The following is a 21334-nucleotide window of genomic DNA, read 5'->3' as shown; positions in this document are numbered from 1 at the left end:
TTCTCCAATAAGGAAAATGGCACCTGCTTTGGATCATATCCTGTTTGAGAACAAATAAAATGCACTGGCCACAAGGCACCACAATGGCAGTTGCACTGCAACAGCATCGTTTTACTGCAGCAGTCGGTAAGCACTCTACTTTCAAAAGTCTTAACGCACCGTCAGTTCAGAATAATGGCACCCAGAGCTGAAGAAAAAATAATTTGTCAGAGCATACGTTTATGTGACACTGTTTGAAAACAAAACTAACAGTGAGTTGTAACAGTACAGCACATTGAAAATGTCTGTGGACCATATACAGGTATCCTACATGGCAAAGCACTGCCCAGATCAGAAATGCATCTTGAAACTTCCTTTTATATCTGCAGACCTAAAGTTAATTTCATGCTTTACTCTCTACAAAAATCTTCATGTTCCTGAAATTCATATCCCCCCCCCCCCCCCCCCCCCCCCCATGCAGCCAATTCAGTATCACATGCTCTATGTTCTTCATAAAAGTTTGTATTAAAAACCATGATTTGCAACAGGAGAATAAAGAAATTCTTCCAATCCATATGTGGCATACAGCAAACAAGTGCTTAACAGTATACAGATCTTAGTGCCTCTCGTGTCCATCTACAAAAGATAAGCTGAAGATAACTAAATAAGGAGAAACGCGTCGTCGAAGGGGGAAGGAGGGGGGGGGGGGGGGGTGGGGGGGGGGGGAATTGCAACCAAGACTGTTTTTAACCAATACAGGAGAATAAAATTATTCTTTAAAATTGTTCTTCATTGCATCTGTCGAGGGATATTGTTGAAAGGTAAATACAGGTTTCCATCATTCTCTTGAAATCTTATTTGTTAGTCGTATGTCACTATGGACAATGTTTTAATACCCCTCTCCATCTTTTCCCCTGTGTGTTCTTAGGTAACGGATTTGACTTACGGGTTTCACAATCCTCGGTTTCTTCTGGGCACACTCTTCATCATCTGTTGATGAACTCTGGTCTTCAGAATTTTCAGACAGCCCTTCCTCTCGCTCTTCCTCCTTCGCCGCCACCGGACTGTCACCTACGAGGTTCACTTCTGCCGGCACGGCCTCTCCGTACGCCACGCATTCCGACGCGGTCCGCTGCCGCCGCGGCCCGGCCGCCTCCTCCGCTTCGCCGAGCCCGAGCACTTCGTCGGGATCCGGCGTGTCGCAGCCGCCCGCCCTCAGCGTCTTCTCTTCCACGTCACCCTCCTCCCCTTCGTCGTCGAGCATGGGGTGGAGGAGCTCCGCGTGTGGAGGGCCCGCTTCCACTTCGACTTCGACTTCGACTTCCACTTCGGCGTCTTCGTCCCCGTTGGAGCCCTCGACGCCGTGGCCCGACTCGCTCGTGTTCTCGCTGTCGATGCTGACCAGGCTGAGCGTCTCGCACTCGAGCAGCAGGCTGTCGCCCGTGCGCAGCGTCTCCACCTCCTCGGCCAGGATGTGTGCCTCCCTCTCCAGCAGGCTGTTGAGGAGCAGCTCGTCCGCCGCTGACGGAGGCGAGTGGTTCTGTGGGAGAAACATTTTGTTACCGTGCGTTACACCCTATGTTAAGAACTCGTTCTCACTTACGGCACAGAGGTTGAAACGGGACAATGTCAGCTGTGCTGTGCAATGTAACAGACCGAAGTCTGACTGTTGTACCATACAATACACTCCTTTAGTAAACACCTTTTTTAGGGTTCCGTGTCTCCGTCTGGAAAGATGGAACCCTTATTCGGCTCTGAGCACTGTGCGACTTAACTTCTGAGGTCATCAGTCTCCTAGAACTTAGAACTAATTAAACCTCACTAACCTAAGGACATTCCACACATCCATGCCCGAGGCAGGATTGGAACCTGCGACCGTAGTGGTCGCTCGGTTCCAGACTGTAGCGCCTAGAACCGTATGGCCACTCTGGCCGGCGAACCCTTATAGCAGTGGTTCCCAACACGTGTCCGTGGACCCCCATGGGTCCATAAGCTATGCCAGAGGGGTCCTCAAGATGCTATTAGAATAAAAAATATATTAAATATATTTCGTATGATAACAGATTTTTTGTTTTGGCCGCTTCCTGCACGAGCAGAGCTTTAGCGAACGCTAACTTCTGCATCTAGCGTCTTCCTAGAGTATGAAGAGATTGGCAGTGAGCGTGAGCAACTTCTTATTCATACGGAAGTAAGATGGATTTCTCGAGGTAGGATCTTGTCAAGATTTTTTGAACTTAGAGACGAGGTTCGTGTCTTCCTTCTTGACACAAAGTACACAGATTTTCTCACATCACGCGGTTCCAGACTGTAGTGCCTAGAACCACTCGACCACTCCGGCCGGTAAATGTAGACATGTTCAAAGTTGTGGATAAGATTATCACTATGGTCAAAAAGTATCAGATAAGGTGTCAAGTATAGAAAACAAGTCACTAACTAACTTTTCTACTTTAAAACAATTCTTGGAGTCATCAGAGGAGAGTTTGCCTTGTAAGTATGCTGTTTAGGTTCTTATATTGGTAATGCCACCGCCACATAGCGCTCTGTATGAAAAATCACTGGCTGTGCTGTGTGCAGTCTATGGCTAGTTTGCATTGTTGTCTGCCATTGTAGTGTTGGGCAGCTGGATGTTAACAGCGCATAGCGTTGCACAGTTAGAGGTGAGCCGCCAGCAGTGCTGGATGTGGGGAAGTGAGATGGCGGATTTTTGAGAATGGATAATCTGGAGGTGTGTCCATCAGAAACAGTACATTTGTAAGAATGGATGTCATGAACTGCTGTATATATTATGACTATTAAGGTAAATACATTGTTTGTTCTCTATCAAAATCTTTCATTTGCTAACTATGCCTATCAGTAGTTAGTGCCTTCAGTTGTTTGAATCTTCTCTTTAGCTGGCAGTATTGGCGCTTGCTGTATTGCAGTAGTTCGAGTAACGAAGATTTTGGTGAGGTAAGTGATTTGTGAAAGGTATAGGTTAATGTTAGTCAGGGCCATTCTTTTGTAGGGATTATTGAAAGTCAGATTGCGTTGCACTAAAAAATACTGTGTGTCAGTTTAAGCACAGTCATGTATAATTTTTCTAAGGGGACGTTTCAGCCTGACCAGATGAAGATCAGTGTAGCCAAGCATCTACGCAGCCTAGCTGCTACTTTTAGAGAGTATTTCCCTGAACCTGACAACAGATGGATTCGAAACCCCTTCAGCTGTGAAGAAATAGACAGAGTCCAAGGCCTCACTGAAGAAGAGCAAAATCAACTTGTGGATCTGTCCAGCTGTGGTACGATGATAAACATTTTCATCAGTGATAAAATTACTGACTTCTGGGCATCAGCACGCAAGGACTACAAGAAACTAGGAGATAAGGCAATGAAAAAGATCCTCCCATCTGCAACCACATATAGGAGCGAGCAAGCATTTTCTTCCATGTGCTTCATGAAAAACAAATATAAGAATCGGCTCGACATGCGGTCGGATTTCAGAGTGAAAGTTTCATGTTTGGAACCTAATATTTAAGAAATAATGGACTCAAAGGTCAGATTGAACTCCAGTTCATTAAGAACTAAAAATTAAAACTGTCTACTGATGGTGTACTCTGTTGTAACTGTAATTTTTTTTTTTTCCAAGTAATACCTTGTATTAAATGAGTGTTTTCTTATTTTTCACACATCTTCTCAATGCAGTCTCAAGCATAGTACACTTGAAAGGCCAATACACTCAGTTTTAATTTTTTCCTGTCATTTTCAGTTCATACTCAATTTTTATTTTTTAAGGAGTTTGTTATACTAAACACCCAGATTTGAAGACAAAGATTTTGGGCAATAATCACAAATTTAACAATAACAATTATGGCTAAATTGAAAAAGTTTTAAGCTCAATATTTTTTCAATAATGAATATGTCACTGTTTTTTCTAAGTACCAAAAATATAAAACGTATAAAAGTCTTAATTTGGCTTTTTTAGGTACTTGATACAGTGATATGACAAGGTACCAATCATGCTCGATGAGGGGGCCCTCGAGAAAATTTTGTTGGGAACCCCTGCCTTATAGGACTGCTTTGTTATTCATCAGCCCACATGCCTGTCTGTCTGTCCATCCGACTAAGAATCCTTTTCCTCAAACAAGTAGACATATGAAGTTCAAATTTATGTCACGTATTAAGATCTGTGGTCCCTCGGAGGTGTAAAAGTATAAGCATGTAAGTGAAAGGATATAATTATTTGTCACATATTTTGATACTCATAAACTCATTTAACAAAACCCATAGGTACTTCACCTTGACCTAGAATCATGAAATTTGGCAATAAGCAATGTAAAGGGAAAAAGTTTGAAATTGCTAATTTGTAATTATACCACACAAAAACAAAATATTTTGTTTGTCAATTGTTACCTGACTTCAAAACTGAAATTAAAACAGTCTTGAAAATCCTGGCAGTATCAGTGTCGATAACGCGCAAAAACTGTCAATGTCTTCAATTTTCAGAATGGATAAATGGTTTTTATACACAATTAAGTTTGTACAGAATCTTCAGTGCACAAATCCTACTCACAGCTGGCCAATTTTTACAACGTAAACATATATTTCTGTTCATTTCTAGGTTCTCAGTTTACACTTATTACTGTTTCACAAGATTTCAAACAATATTTAGTCTACATTCTACAAGATGATGCAATTATGTGATCAAATGTAAACAGTTATCACGTTGTTATAGTCTTCAATACAATCTGAATCACTAATTTTCACATAAAATGATATGGCTCCAGCATTGTAGTTGCCACTATTGTAGATTATTAGAATACTCATTTATTTATAGTGAAATTTACATTATAAAGTAGTACAATAGTGATTGTTAAAAACATTAATTTTATGAAGTTTCATAAAGGAGAGTTGGCATTTTACAAAAAAAATTCAAACTGCATTTTTATTTTCTGCTTACCATGTCATCACATGAGAGTTTATTTGCCAAGAAGTTATAATTATGTCAAAATTGTGCACTGTCAAGAATCACATAAAAGCCAAAATAGGCCAAGGCAAGTAGATATTGAGGAAAATTCAATTTATAACTAAAATGTTAAGCCAATTTATGTCTTGAATAAGAGCACTGGCATTATAGGAGCCAGATGTATATGCTTCTGAATCAAGTGTGAAGAGTGACTGTAGAGAAAGGGCCGTGGCAGTTGTTGGTGCACATTTTGCTTGAGGTAGCAGCAGTTGTGATTTCACCAGATTTAAAAATCAGTTGTTGATAGAAACAAATACAGCAGTTACATGGACTTTCTTCCTGGTGTTTTTTAAATTGATGAACAGATCATCTAGAGAGGAATAACTGTGAAGTGATTAATTAAAACTAAAAAGAGAAGAAAGACTGGTTCAGATTAAGTGTAGGAAGCAACAATCAAGATGTTTATGCACTTTTTAGGAGAATACTAATGGTTCAGTAGTCATCTCTTAATTGTTGTCAAACTTTTGCTGGAACTGGAAAGAGAAAATACATTGATCATCCTGAATCTAATGCATCCCACCATAATTGCATCATGTCATCCCACAATTTTCCTATGCCTGAACAGTGCATGGTCAACTATTTTTTTAAATGTGAGCCATAGTTCCTCTACATGCTATGTGCTGTGCTGAAAAATTGAAGTTCCTTGTTTACATGTGACACTACTAATTTTTTATCTAGTTTACTGAACATGTGTATCTTTCTGCTTATTTCAGTTGTCCTCTGTACTTTGGTAATCATTGTTGCCACAACTGAGTCATGGCCACGGATACCAGTTTAGATGAGGACATTGTCAAAGACGTTGGGTCTATTTGTTGCCATTATATACAATATATTTTCATCTCGTGAGTGGGGTTCCTAACTATCTGTTCTACATACTTTTCAGAGACAATGTTTAGTAAAGTTTCACAGGATGTCTTATCACGCCCACCACTAACAAAACTTTAATTTTTGCAGTTAAGTGTTGGATTATTAAAGTCTACACCGATGATTACAGTAAGACTGAGGAACTTACGTACAAATGAACTGAGGTCTTCTCTAAAGTTTTTGATTACATCAGGAGATGAGTCTGGTGAATGATAGAAGGGTCCAGTTACTTTATGCTCACCCCTGATACTGAGTCTTGCTCGAACAATGTCGCATGCAGCTTCAATTTCTGTGTCTGTGGATTTGAGTTTTTTGCCCAGAGATGTGTTTAGGTTCATTATCAGATGCTGAGAAGATCCTGCTCAAAAAAGAGCACTTGTAGGATTCCAAACATTAGCTGTTGAAAGATGGTGTGACACACTCTGTTCAACTTTTTCGGAGACAGAATTGGGAGGAGGAGGAGGAGGGGGGGGAGGGGGAGACGGTTAGCAGTGATAGGGTCAGATTTCACTTTGCCGTGCTTATAGATGCACAGTATCTGTTGGTCTTTGTTGAACACAAATAGAATATAATTTGATACGTCTCTGTGAGAGAGAGAGGTACGCAGACACAAATCTTTCCCTGCATTCTTTCTTTTGTCCTTTTGTCCCCTCCTTGGGGACATTTAAGAATAAGTGTGTCCTTTGACAGGGGCACTTACATACTCGAACTGCCCCTTTGTGATATTTAATGCCCACAGTGATGTCGTGTGTCCATCACAGGACTAATGTCCGACGGGGGATTTTGAGGAAGTGGTATCACTACGAGGTGCTATCCAAAATTTTCAGGACTGGTGCTGTCATCTATTGAAAACCTTACCTCTGGACTAACGGTCACCATCACCCTCGAAGTAATTCCCATCCACACATACTCACTGGTCCCAGCACTTCTGCCACTGGTCAAACATTTTCTGGAAGTCCTGTTCTTTGAGAGTATTTATCACTGCCAGCGATGCTTCTTCAATCCCCTCTAGAGTGTTGAACTGACGGCCCTTTCAACTTGACTGTGTTTTGGGAATAGCGTGAAGTTGCAAGGTGCCAAATCTGGCGAGTGTGGTGGTGGGGTACAACCACCGTGTTGTTTATTGCCAAAAAGGTCCTGGTGAGCAAGAACGTGTGATAGGGTGCATTGTCGTGATGCAGCAGCCAGTTCCCTTAACACCAAAGTTCGGGCCGTCATCGCCACATGTTTTCACAGAGCTGTCGCAAAATGTCACAGTAGTACGCGGAATTGACTGTTTGGTTGGGTGGGGCGAATTCTTTGTGCACAATTCCCTCGGTATCAAAGAAAACGATGATCGTGCTCTTCACTTCGCTCTTCACCTGTCTCGCCTTTTTGGGTCTCGGAGAGCCCGGGCTCTTCCACTGGGACGATTGTTGCTTTGTCTCTGGGTCATAACCGTAAATCCAGCTCTTGTTGCCAGCGATAACCCGTGACATGAAGGTTGGATCATCAGACGCGGTCTGATGAAGGTCCGTGCACACTTCAACACGCTGTGCCTTCTGATCGGCAATCGAGATCCTCGGCACAAATTTTGCGGCGACACAATGCGTGTCCAATTCGTGAGTCAACATTCGTTGACATGTCCCATAGCCAGTACCCACTTCATCTGCAAGGTCTCGAATGGTTCAACGTCGATCCGCACGAACCAATTGTTGAAGTTTGGCAACAATGTCTAGCGTTGTGCGGCTAAAGGGCTTTCCAGTGTGAGCATAATCTTCGACGTCTGTACGGCCGACCTCGAACTGAGCATGCAACTCACACACGCGTACGGCACATGCTCTGTCCCCCAAACACTTGAGTCATTGCAAGGGTCTCTGTAGCACTTTTCCAAGATGTTGCACAGAATTCGATGCACACACGTTGTTCTGTTTACGGATCCATCGCAAAGTCGCCACACACCAAACACAGAATATTACGGAAATTACTGTGGACACGCAACACATCCTCCCAGCTGAATGCCAATCCGCACACTGACTCACCAGATATGCAGTTCTCGCCACTTAGCAGTGCAAAGATATCTACCACTCCTACTTTCCAGATGGCAGCACCATTCCTGAAAATTTTCGATTCCACCTCGTAATTCTGTTGGGTGGCAAGATCACAACGAGAGTGTGGCACGGGTTTTTCAGTAGTCCCACAGGCAGGAGTATTGAGCATTATGGAAGTGCCAGAAGTGTGCTAGTCATCATTCTTATAAGCTTGAGATGAGCCTGAGATGTAGGGGATGTCCAGCTGAGTAGTGATCATAATCATAAGAGGACATTGTATACCTTCCATTGACTAAAAAGGTAAAAGCTAGTTATATACTGTAAGGTCAATGGTTGGAAAGGACCTGTGAGCTGTACAAAAATTATTGGGGAAGATTATAAGGTTTAAAAACATATGTTCTAATAACTTACCACGGTTAGTGTTTTTAGAGCTGCCCTGTGAAGTCACCCATAAAAGAAAGGGCACAGCACAAATCGGTGATCTCAAGTTATCTCTTCCTCTAGGGTGAATCTTTTATTTTACCACTATGGTATGAAGTTGTATTTTATCGTAAAGTTGGTCTCGGGAAGCTGCATACACATACCACTAGAGGCTCTTTCAGTGTCAATTCAGTTCTTATAACAGACTGAACAATTATGCGAAATGGATGAATATGTTGTAAGGAACAAGGTTTCCTGAAGAGCTGTGCAAGCCACTGAGTGGTGTGAGAGCAGTTGTTTCATTTACGATACATGATGTCAATAACAACTGAGGGGTTTGGCGCAAGAAGGATGCAGCTTCACTTTTTGGCTCTATCGAGTTGAACATTCAGTCACATACAAAGAGAAAGCCCCTTCGTTTGGTGCAAGAAAGAGGCAGCTCCACCCGTTAGTTTCAGAGAAATCCAACAGTTGGAGCTGCCTGTACTCCAAGTTTGCACGAAAACAGAGGCAGCTCCAGGAGCTGCCTCGTTCTTCCTCCAAACATTGGCAGGAAGGAGGTTGCGTTACATATTGTTCAACAGTACAGTGTAAACATCACACGTTTCATGTCGCTGAAGTGGGCCCGAGATTTATTTTCCACTTTGCTGACACGTTGAAGAAATTTTTTGTAAAGAACCCTTACGTATCATTATCGAACAAGAAGAGAGGAAAATATTTAATCACTAAGCACAAAATATTTCTCTATGAACAGCGATACATCGGTAAAGGGATTATTTAATGCAGCGCAACTGTAGGGATGACTGTCTTCGATAATGTGCAAATTTGCAACCGAGGACCTGCGAGTCTCATAACAGTGGACCACCTTCATCGAGCTTATGATTGTCTCCTCCTGCTTAAAGGCCAAAAGTTTAAAGATGTCAAAGATCTGGCCAGAAAGTATGTTGGGCAAAATGAAATGTGGTTTCACGACCAGTTGATGTCAGGTGCTTCAAACGATCCTGAGGTGACTGAAGGGGGCCTACAAGACTGAAGAAGAACTGTATTATGCCCATAATGTTGTACTTTGGAGCAAAACGGAGGCAGCTCCAAAATTCAAAATTCTATTGCACGTGCCTGAGTGTGTGCATTTGTGTGTATTCTCGTCAGTAGTATTAGATACCCCATAGCCTAAAACAAGGCTGACAACTTTTTCGTTTGGGTGAAAACTGAATTTCAAAAAAAATTTTTTTAATTTGCCACAAACTGGAAAAAGTGGAGCTGCCTCCTGCTTGCACCAAACCCTTCAATTTCTATTCTGTTCTATTATGTTTGTGTGCATGCGCAACGCAAGTATAAAAAGGATCAAATTGTTACTCACTACTCAGAATGAGTTGATACCACCACCACCTCCTTTCGGTTGTCATCTGTTTGCTCGATTTCAATAGTGGTGGAGGAGAATCGGGGGCAGTTGGGGTTGCTGGGCCTGCCTTCACATTTGGTTTTTTCTCATAGTCATCATCATCATCATCATCATGGAGTTTGGGTTCAGTACAAGGTGTATCCAGATGTCACCAGGTGTCTAGTACTGATGATGAACTGGTTGTTTCATAGCCCATTTCCACACTCTTGCAGCTGCTGGCTGTCATTAGGCTGTGGTATTTTTGTGTAGAGTACTAGGACACAATCCTCCACCATGGGGTGCTATCAGGCACAGCTCTTCACAATAAAGGTAGAGATGACCGAGGTCCTCAGTGCTGATGTAGAGGTAACGAACACAATAACAGATAAACGAAGATCACCGCTAATGCCCAGTGAAGAGAAAGGAGGTGGAATATTTGTCCCCACAGTAGATGACGGAAGGGTTGCTTTTTGGGAGTAAGTTGCTGCCATCCGGGCAGGGTAAAGGTGATTGTACTTGTTCCTGGCTTCCTGATATGTTGAATAATCAAAGATCTTGAACTCCAAAATCTCGCACTCCTCTTTTGCGGTGTGGCCATCAGGTTATCTGGTGGAGGGATTGGACAGATATGTTCATTTGTACAACCAGATGACGTGTGACCAAATTTCGTAAACTTGAAGTATCTCATTGCTGTCGCTATATAGAGCTTCACATCACATAACTATGAGATAAAATGGGCACCCCCATCTCTCCAAATTTGCACACAATGAAGTATGAGACCCCTGTTGAAGATATACCCTTGACCGTATTCAGTTTCCCACAGGGAGTAATTGTGACAGGGATGTCACCAAGTTTGTCACAGTTAATCAGTACAGATCCGTTCCAGATTGTGAACCAGCATGGATCTATTCCACATTTTCTACCTGAAGTGACTTATTTGTATTTGTGTTTCAGATGTTCATCAAATATAATGCATTGGTTTTTAAGATGGATTCACTTCAGACTTGATACTGACCAGTTTCTCTCCTCATATTGTAAGGGTCCAGTGCCCCTACATTGTATCAATCGTGCACTACGCAGTCATCATAAAATAAAACAAAGACTGCAGTGCAGTCAACAATGTGCAAGTGGGTGAGAGAGATAGTCGAGTGTTGGAGTCCGTGAGTGGAAGTTGGGTGTGCGAGAGGCTAGAGACAGTTGCTCGGTAACGAGGCTGGAGATTAGTGGCAGAATGTAGGTGTAGTGGCAAACAGTATTTAATTCCTGTCGAGTGTTTATAAATGTTGGTTTACGAAAGGGTGTTTCTAATTAATAAAATCCAATATTTGTGAAAGGAGATGTTATCATTTAGTAATATTATTACTAAAAGTGTTCCCGGACTTTATGTACACCCTTTATGTGGATGTAAGACGTTCTAAGCAATATTAACCAACTAATAAACTTAGCAGATGAAAGTGGAATAGTTACGCACAAAAATATTATTGCCCACAACTCTCATAATGAACAATAGGGAGGTATGTGGCACAATGTGCAATGTGCATTCCCCTTGATCTACGGAATCTGTGAGGGAAAGGGTACACACACCCCACACACACACACACAGACACACACACACACACACACACACACACACACACACACACACACACACACACACAGCCACTTCATCTATTCTGTCTATTCGTCAACACTGATTGGATTATTTACAAAAATATTGGCCATATGTATTCAAATATTTTGAATATAATAGAGGGAAACATTTCAAGTGGGAAAAATATATCTAAAAACAAAGATGCTGTAACTTACCAAACGAAAGCGTTGGTACGTTGATAGAGGCAATAACAAACACAAACACACACACAAATTTCAAGCTTTCGCAACCCACAGTTGCTTCATCAGGAAAGCGGGAAGGAGAGGGAAAGACGAAAGGATGTGGGTTTTAAGGGAGAGGGTAAGGAGTCATTCCAATCCCTGGAGCGGAAAGAGTTACCTTAGGGGGAAAAAGGGACAGGAGCGCGCACACACATACATACATACATACATACATACATACATACACACACACACACACACACACACACACACACAGAGATATATATATATATATATATATATATATATATATATATATATATATATATATATATATATATATATAATAGAGGGAAACATTCCACGTAGGAAATATATATCTAAAAACAAAGATGATGTGACTTACCAAAAGAAAAAAGTGCTGGCAGGTCAACAGACACACAAACATACACACAAAATTCAAGCTTTCGCAACAAATTGTTGCCTCATCAGGCTCTTTGTCTTTAAATATGTCTGCTTGTATATATATATATATATATATATACAAAGATGATCTGACTTGCCAAATGAAAGTGCTGGCAGGTCGACAGACACAATTTTGTGTGTATGTATGTGTCTGTGTTTCTATCGACCTGCCAGTGCTTTTGTATGATGTGACTTACCATACAAAAGCACTGGCAGGTCGATAGAAACACAGACACATACATACACACAAAATTCAAGCTTTCGCAACAAACTGTTGCCTGTTGTATATATACAGACACAAGCAGACATATGTAAAGGCGAAGAGTTTGGGCAGAGATGTCAGTCGCCGAGTTATCTGGATACTTCCCATTGACACCAACCTATCAGAACTACGGAGATGGGAACTTGCCCTTCAATATATCCTCTCTCACCGTTACCCACCAGGCCTCAACCTCCGATAATTTCAAGTTGCCGCCCCTCATACATCACTTTTCACTCAACAACATCTTTGCCTCTGTACCTCCCCCTGTGTGTCTTTCCACTCCCAGGATTGGAATGACTCCTTACCCTCTCCCGTAAAACCCACATCCTTTCGTCTTTCCCTCTCCTTCCCTCTTTCCTGATGAAGCAACCGTGGGTTGCGAAAACTTGAAATTTGTGTGTGTGTTTGTTATTGTCTTTATCAACATACCAATGCTTTCATTTGGTAAGTTACAGCATCTTTGTTTTTAGATATATTTTTCCCACAAATATTTTGAAATGTATATCAAATTTGTTAAGATGAGGTAGCGAACTTAATGACACCATAAGAAATAAAACATGGCCACTACACTTAACACTCAAATTACATCCAGGGGAAAATTGGTGATTCATCAAGAAATAATATAAGTTGACGAGGATGAAAGCAATCTGACACTCAATGCTTACTTCAGCATCTTCAGCTGCTTTCAGGTCTCTGTCCCCATCCAGAGTGCGCGTCCTGAACCTGTCTCGGCTCTCGGCAGACCTGCGGTGTTTCCTGGTGGCGGCGGCTGCCACCATCGGGGTAGACTCTGCCGTGGGTGGGCTCATCGCGATATCTCGGCCCTGGGTGGTGGGGGACGTGACGGCGACAGCCGGTTTGTCCAGCACCTGCGTCTGGAACCGCTGTCGGTCCTCCTGCCTCCTCTGCTTCGGTGTGATGCGGTACGTACCCGTCCGAATGCCAGTTTCGTTCTCTGGTGGTGGTGAAATTTCTGTTGGAGAGGATATAACAAATGGTCAAATTGGATTAACAAAAAAACTGTTAAAGTACTTACTTTTATTTCATATGAACCCTCTGCTACAATCACAAAAACCTCAATCTTCTCAGTAAATTAGGTTAATGTAGGATAACAATGCAAACGGTGAACAATAATGCTTCTACAGCCAGTACAAGCAACTGGACGGGATTATTTTAGTAAATGCAATGCAGGAAGTTTACTTAGACTCTCCTCTTTAATGTTATACTCTCATTTTTCGACACAGTTGCCAGATACGATGACAAATTTCTGTCAACAATATATAAGTTTCGTGAAGCTGTCACAGAAGAGCTCTGCCTTCCATTTCTGCAACCAGGCACTATCAACCATCTGAATTTCATCATCTGGAGCTGTAATTAGTTAGAACTCACTTCATTTCAGCTAACAGATGAAAATCACAAGGTACCAAATGGGGACTGCACAGCGGGTGTGGTATTATCATTGGATTCAGCATTGTAAGGTCTGCTTTGGTGGCATGTGACTTAGGTATTCTCATGGTGTCTTGTTGCAACAAAACATTCACTTTCATCCCTTGAATGAATTATTCTGTGGAAATTATTTAGAGTTTGGACAGTATCTAGATAAAGAGTTGACATATTGATTATGTTTGATTCATACAGTAACTCCATCACCATTCCAAAAGGCAGATGATAGTACTTTTCTAACTGGCAGCTTTTTTTTTTTTTTTTTTTTTAATTTGGGGTAAATGGATGACAACGATATCGGCTGATGACACTGCTATCTTCACTGAAACGAGGAGAAATTATGGGATTTGATTAATGGAATGAACGGTCTAATAAGCACAGCATATGGATCAAGAGTAAACCAAATAGAGAGGAAACTAATAAGTAGTCGTAGAAGTGAGATCAGTGATAAACTTAATGCAAGCTAGGAGCAATATAGTACATAAAACAAAAGAATTCTGCTACTTCAGAGGAAAAATAACACATGATTGATGAAGTAAGGTGGATATAAAAGATAGATAAGCACCACCAAACAGGACATTCCTGGCCAAAAGCAACCTACTATTTTCAAATGCTAGTCTTAATTTGCGGAAGGAATTTCTGAGAATGCACTGTGGAGCGCACTGATGCATAGAAGTGAATTGCTGACTGTGGGAAAAGGGGAAAAGAAGAAAACTGGACAGCTTGATATGTGGTGTTACAGAAGGATATTGCACACTAAAGGATGAAAAAGGAAAAAAATGAGGAGGTTCTCTGTTGGATCGGTGAGAAAAGAAATACATGGAGAACACTAATTACAAGAAGGAATAGGGTGATAGAACATGTGCTAAGGCATCAGGGAGTAACCTCCATAGTAATAGACAGCAAAAAAAACTATGACAGCAAGACAGAGTGCAATACATCCAACAAATAATGAAAGACATTGGGGTGTAGGATGACCCTGTGAGATGAAGTCGTGGTGTGCTACATCAAAATAATGAGATGGAAAAAAAACCAACTTTAAGAAGAACTTGCAGTCTTGTTGCGAGCAGTTTCACCTGCAATTAGGGAAAATTTCAGATCTGCAGACCTTCACTGAATCTGTGGAATGCAGTGAGCACAAATCTTCTGATACTCAAGTAAAGTGAAAATGAGTCAGACAGCCTTGTGAAACTCATCAGTCACTGACAAATGACATTTGACACTGTTTTTCACCCAATTCCATTCTTCCAGTTCCGACAGTCTTACACTTGAATGAAATTTTCATTCTGCGGTGGAGTGGGCACTGATACGAAACTTCCTGGCAGATTAAAATTGTGTGCCAGACTGAGACTCAAACTCAGGACCTTTACCTTTCGCAGGCAAGTGCTCTACCATCTGAGCTATCCAAGCACGAAGCACGACCCATCCTCACAGCCTTAATTCTGGTGGAATTAAGGCTGTGAGGACAGGTCGCGTGTCGTGCTTGGGTAGTTCGAGGGGTAAAGCACTTGCCCGCGAAAGGTAACAGGTCCCGAATTCAAGTCTTGGTCTGGCACATGGTTTTAATCTGCCAGGAAGTTTCAGTCTTAAACCTGTTTAACCATCACCCCACAGCTAACATCATCAGCACTGTGGTTACCATAAATGACTTTTATTTTTTAATACATTTCCCCACCTCCTGTTGAAAATTCGATGACACTGGACATAAGCTAGGCCATTTCTTCACACTATTCTTTCTTCCAGTAGCAATAGTCCCACAAGATATGCAGAACTTCCAGAGCTGAGGTACTGGCAGTAGTGAATGTATGAGGGGTCATTAGTTGTGCCTCGATAGCTCAGTGGATAAGAACACAGCCTGTGAAAGGTAACGTTTTGTGTTTTGAGTCCCGAACTGGCACTCAGTTTGGACAGTGCCGCCACCTGTTGAGGAGTACCAACTACAGGGGTGCCACATATCATTCAGCCCTCATAAGAATCACCAGAGTGAGTAAGATATTAACTCCCAATTACTAATAATGGACACCGAATGAGGAAGGCCACAGCAATGACTCACAGCTAGGAAACATCACAGTATTTCCTCTGAACAGTTTGGGGAAGGCAAAGGAACACATAAGCACGAGTAAATCAGAGACAATGTTAATGTCTTCTGAGAATAACTGCTAAATGGAAGGCCTGTGATGGCACTTTACAAGATGGCAGCTATGCACGTAAAGAGCTTTCGTGTGTTAGAATATGTAAAGTATTCGTCGATTATGAGCATTCAGTGTAGTCATACACAAGTACCTGAAAGCTGCACCTGGTCAACAGAGCATTTGGCGTCGGTTTTGCCAGTTTTGTGGTACTAGTTGTCCATACATAGGGAAAGTCACATGATGTCTCAGAGGAAATCGTTTTGTGTGAGACTGAGAGCAAGAGCGCTGTGGGCAGCCCACTAAAATCAACCATCCACACAAGCCATGAACTAGACATTCTGCAGAAAATAGTCTGTAATGTTTTGTGGCAGAATTCCCATTTCAAAACCTCCCCTGTATTTTGTAGGCATACTGCTGTGTCACTGTGTTCAATTCTATGAAGTATTGGTGCTGATGTAGAGACAATCACATACAACCAATATAACTACACGTGTTTAACAACGGGATGTATACATGGACAAAGAAAAAAAATTCCCGGATTTCCCGGTTAAAAATACATTTTCTCCCAGGTGAAAACATACTTTTTCCCTGTCAACTGACAGTACATTTTCACTCGGAACTGTATAACTTATCCATCCTTTGAATGGTTATGGTTTTATACACGGGCGTAGAATTTCCGGCACTTTAGAAAATGAAACACAGGGGGAAAAAGTTTTGGAAAGATCTTTGATGTGAAGTAACATGTACACTGCATATTTTTGTATTACACGAAGCATTGAAATCGAGATTGCGATGTACTTTTGTAAGCCAGTCATAGCTCATGTCACGTGATTTTCACCAGCCGATGATACCAGGTATTCAGAGCTTATGACACGTGATGAAGTCAGCCAATAGCAACTTCACAACATCACTGTTAAGTAGCGCGAACACACAAACAGAAAAAGTTAATGGTTTAAATTAATATACACAGTGTTGCTACAAGAACAGTAAAGCTTTCACTTATAATATTGGCCTATAAGATTAATACGCTGAAAGAGAAGCTAAGCTTTCACATATAATGTTGGTCTTTCATGCACGTAATACAATTTAAGATATATCACACAAATGTACCATTAAAATTTTTAAGAACGACATAAATGTCTGTTCTTCTGGGCTTGAAATTCATCTAAATGGCTCGTCATCAAAGAGTTTATTTTTAAATGAGAGTCAAACGCTCTTTGATTTAAGAAATTCATCGTACATTCCCGTACGTAGTTCAAATTGCGTAAAAGGAAATTTTCTTTGATAGTAACACTTTTCATCCACCATTTGGAATATTTTACCGCGACCTGTTAGAAATAGGTTCGTTTTTGCAGTTGCCAGAGCGCGTCAGATGACAGGCGTCACCGCGCTTGCGCAGCTACGATGTCGTAGGGAGCCGTATGTTTGTACGTGTAAAACATTAAAAGATCTTACATTGGGTCATAAAAGAAACAAGACATTCAAACCTGTGGCTGGTTACACAGCCAATAGCCATATTTCTGTAGCCAGAAGCTGGAGAAGGTACTACTCAACTGCGCATGCGCATCATTCCGCTTGTAACTGCTAAAACGAATCTTGCGTAAAAAGTTGTGACGTCACACTCGTAGGAGTCAATTTGTTGTTACGAATCATTGCATATTCTTCCTAAATCCTTTGACAAATTTTGCTGTTGGCAGACACTTGTATGAGCACTTTGTTTTGTTGCAGTATATGGCGCATTTATTTTGTAGTTTTAAGTTTTATTTTCTTTTTTTCACTCGTTCATGTTTTATTACTGAAGTATTATTCGGCAGTAGCAAGATACAGTAATATTCTTTGTTAGAGTATCGGTTCTTACCAGCCAAACCTACAAAAATTTAACTGAAAACAATGAAAAATTCCCAGAATTCTAAAATATTCGCAGGTTCTTCCCGCTTTTCTCCCGGATCTCAGAGTTGTCCCGGGTCGTATACACCCTGAACAAGCACCTATCATGTAAAAGTTTTAAAAAAGCAACTCTGAAGCAGCAATGAAAAAAACAAACAAAAAGGAAATGATAAAAAGCTTCTATACCTGACGGAGGAGGCTCTTCCGCTAAGGGTGTGGTGGCTTCCACTGCTTCCTCCACCGTCTCACTGGCCACCGTCGCATGGAGTTCTGCAGCGGCTGCCGCCGCCGTGTTGACAGTGTAAGTGCGGTAGCGGTCGCGCGCGGCTTGCCTCCTCTGCCGTGGCGTCTGTCTCGTCGCTATCCGAGATTGTGAAGCCGGCTTGGCAGTCGTACCGTAAGTGACAGGAGAGGCCGTCCCCCCGCCGCCTCCTCCTCCTACTCCGCCCCCTCCGCTGCCCGACTCGGTAAGGTCTTCCCCGCCAGTGCTGCAGCTGGCTCCCCCGTCTGGTAGATCTTCCTCCACCTCGGCAACCTGAAACAGGTAAATTATGAGTGCTTGCAGCTTTTTTTTTACTTACAAGAATGACACAATTTTAACTACAACTGTTCTCTTTTCCCACTGATATGGAGAAAAACTATCGTCTCATTTCCCTGCACTGGATAAATAAATGGTTTAAATCCTTTCATCTGGTCTCCATCAGTCAATCTGGGGTCCCAACTCAAGATGAAAGTGAAAAGTAAAATATTAAATGAAATTCCTTTATTGTACCTGTATTTTCAGGCCCCCCATTTCTTGCCAATAATGTTGACCTGGTCCACTGCCTTGTCTTTAATGAGTTATGTAATGCAGATCATGTGAGAATGACTTTAGTAAGTCAAATCTGTATATGATGCCTGTCATCTCAACTGCTAGTGATACGGGACCATCGGGATACAGCATGGCGTTCCGTATTACCCTCCTGAACCCACCGATACCATATTCTGCTAACAGTCATTGTATCTCGACCAACGCGAGCAGCAATGTCGCAATACGATAAACCGCAATCGCGATAGGCTACAATCCGACCTTTATCAAAGTCGTGTGTGTGTGTGTGTGTGTGTGTGTGTGTGTGTGAACAAAGGATGAAAAGTACAATAAAAAAACTTCATTTATAAGACCTTAAAACAGGTAATGTGTATCCACAGGACATGTGGCCCGTAACTGAAAAAAGAGTCATCATGATCTCTCCATCGGCGGAAGATTCTGGAATAGTTCAGATCTCAGGTAAGGGCCTACCAAGAGGGAGGGGGGGGGGGGGGGGGTGATCATGAGAAAAAGATTGAATAACTGAAGAAAAGATAACATTCTATGAGTCGGGGCTTGGAATGTCAGTCCGAACGTGGTAAGGAAGCTAGAAAATGTGAAAAGAGAGATGCTAAGGCTCAATCTAGATATGTTGGGGGTCAGTGAAGTGAAATGGAAAGACGACAAGGATTTCTGGTCAGATGATTATAGGCTAATATCATCAGCAGCAGAAAATGGTACAAAGGGAGTAGGATATGTTACGAATAGGAAGCGAGGGCAGAGAATGTTAAATTCAGGCATACACGCCGACATCAGAAGCTGAAGTATATATATATATATATATATATATATATAGGGAAACATTCCACGCGGGAAAAATATATTTAAAAACAAAGATGATGTGACTTACCATACGAAAGTGCTGGCAGGCCGATAGAAACACAAACAGACACATACATGCACACAAAATTCAAGCTTTCGCAACACACTGTTGCCTCATCAGGAAAGTTGGAAGGAGAGGGAAAGACGAAAGGAAGTGGGTTTTAAGGGAGAGGGTAAGGAGTCATTCCAATCCCGGGAGTGGAAAGACTTACCTTAGGGGGAAAAAAGGACAGGTATACACTCGCGCACACACACACATATCCATCCACACATATCATATGTGTGGATACCTTAGGGGGAAAAAAGGACAGGTATACACTCGCGCGCACACACACACATATCCATCCACATATATCATATGTGTGGATATGTGTGGATGGATATGTGTGTGTGTGTGTGTGTGTGTGTGTGTGTGTGTGTGTGTGTGTGTGTGCGAGTGTATACCTGTCCTTTTTTCCCCCTAAGGTAAGTCTTTCCGCTCCCGGGATTGGAATGACTCCTTACCCTCTCCCTTAAAACCCACTTCCTTTCGTCTTTCCCTCTCCTTCCCTCTTTCCTGATGAGGCAACAGTTTGTTGCGAAAGCTTGAATTTTAGGGAAACATTCCACGTAGGAAAAATATATCCAAAAACAAAGATGATGTGACTTACCAAATGAAAGTGCTGGCAGGTCGACAGACACACAAACAAACACAAACATACACACAAAATTCAAGCTTTCGCAACAAACTGTTGCCTCATCAGGAAAGAGGGAAGGAGAGGGAAAGACGAAAGGATGTGGGAAAAAAATATATATATATCTAAAAACAAAGATGATGTGACTTACCAAATGAAAGTGCTGGCAGGTCGACAGACACATAAACAAACACAAACATACACACAAAATTCTAGCTTTCGCAACCAACGGTTGCCTCATCAGGAAAGAGGGAAGGAGAGGGAAAGACGAAAGGATTTGGGTTTTAGGGAAAGGGTAGGGAGTCAGTCCAATCCCGGGAGCGGAAAGACTTACCTTAGGGGGAAAAAAGGACAGGTATACACTCGCGTGCGCACACACACACACACACACACACACACACACACACACACACACACACACACACATCCATCCACCCAAATCCTTTCGTCTTTCCCTCTCCTTCCCTCTTTCCTGACGAGGCAATCGTTGGTTGCGATAGCTAGAATTTTGTGTGTATGTTTGTTTGTGTGTCTATCGACCTGCCAGCGCTTTCGTTTGGTAAGTCACATCATCTTTGTTTTTAGATATATTTTTCCCACGTGGAATGTTTCCCTCTATTATATTAAAATATATATATTATTATACTGATGAAAATGAAGCACAAGTCATTCAGAAATGAAATAAATAGGAAGTGCAGCAAAGCTAAGGTGAAATGGTTGAAATGGCTGTATGAAAGATGTGAAGAAATTGAAAAAGAAATGATTGTCGGAAGGACATACTCAGCATACAGCAAAGTCACGACAACCTTCAAGGACATTAAAAGCAAGAGTCGTAACATTAAGAGTGCAAAGGGAGAGCCAGATTTGTCTGATATAATAGAAGAAACAGGAGTAGATTTAGAAGAGATAGGGGATACAGTATTAAGATCAAATAAGGCAGAAGTGATGGGTAACAATACATCACAATTTCGGAAATCATTAGGGTAAGTAGCATGACTATTCACGTCGGTGCTTAGAATGGCGATAAACCACCTGACTTTCAGAAAAATATCATCCCCACAATTCCGAAGACTACAAGACTGCTAAATTCGAGAATTATCACATAATCGGCTTAACAGCTCGTGCATCCAAGTTGCTGACAAGAATAATATACAGAAGAATAGGAAGGAAAATTCAGGAAATTTGGCTTTAGGAAATGTAAAGGCACCAGAGGGGTAATTTTAATATTGTGGTTGATAATGAAAGCAAAACTAAAGAAAAATCAAGACACATTCATTGGCATCTGTCGACCAGGAAAAGGGTTTGACACTGTCAA

At 41.8% G+C, this 21334-nt stretch overlaps 1 protein-coding gene across 1 annotated transcript in view; it reads right to left on the bottom strand.

Moving 5' to 3' along the window:
- The window catches only part of LOC126427981 (uncharacterized), a 724905-nt gene that overhangs the window by 20990 nt on the left and 682581 nt on the right, over positions 1–21334 (bottom strand). Inside the window, exons 34-36 of the mRNA XM_050089866.1 lie at positions 17863–18211; positions 12880–13187; positions 926–1519 (exon numbers count right to left, since the gene is read on the bottom strand). Of these exons, the coding sequence (XP_049945823.1) occupies positions 926–1519; positions 12880–13187; positions 17863–18211 (1251 nt within the window). The remainder of the gene's footprint in view (positions 1–925; positions 1520–12879; positions 13188–17862; positions 18212–21334) is intronic.

Source organism: Schistocerca serialis, chromosome 12 (assembly GCF_023864345.2).
Source record: "Schistocerca serialis cubense isolate TAMUIC-IGC-003099 chromosome 12, iqSchSeri2.2, whole genome shotgun sequence".
NCBI lineage: Eukaryota > Metazoa > Arthropoda > Insecta > Orthoptera > Acrididae > Schistocerca > Schistocerca serialis.
Note: the sequence above shows the minus strand (reverse complement) of the source record. Positions and strands in the feature narration are given on the sequence as shown.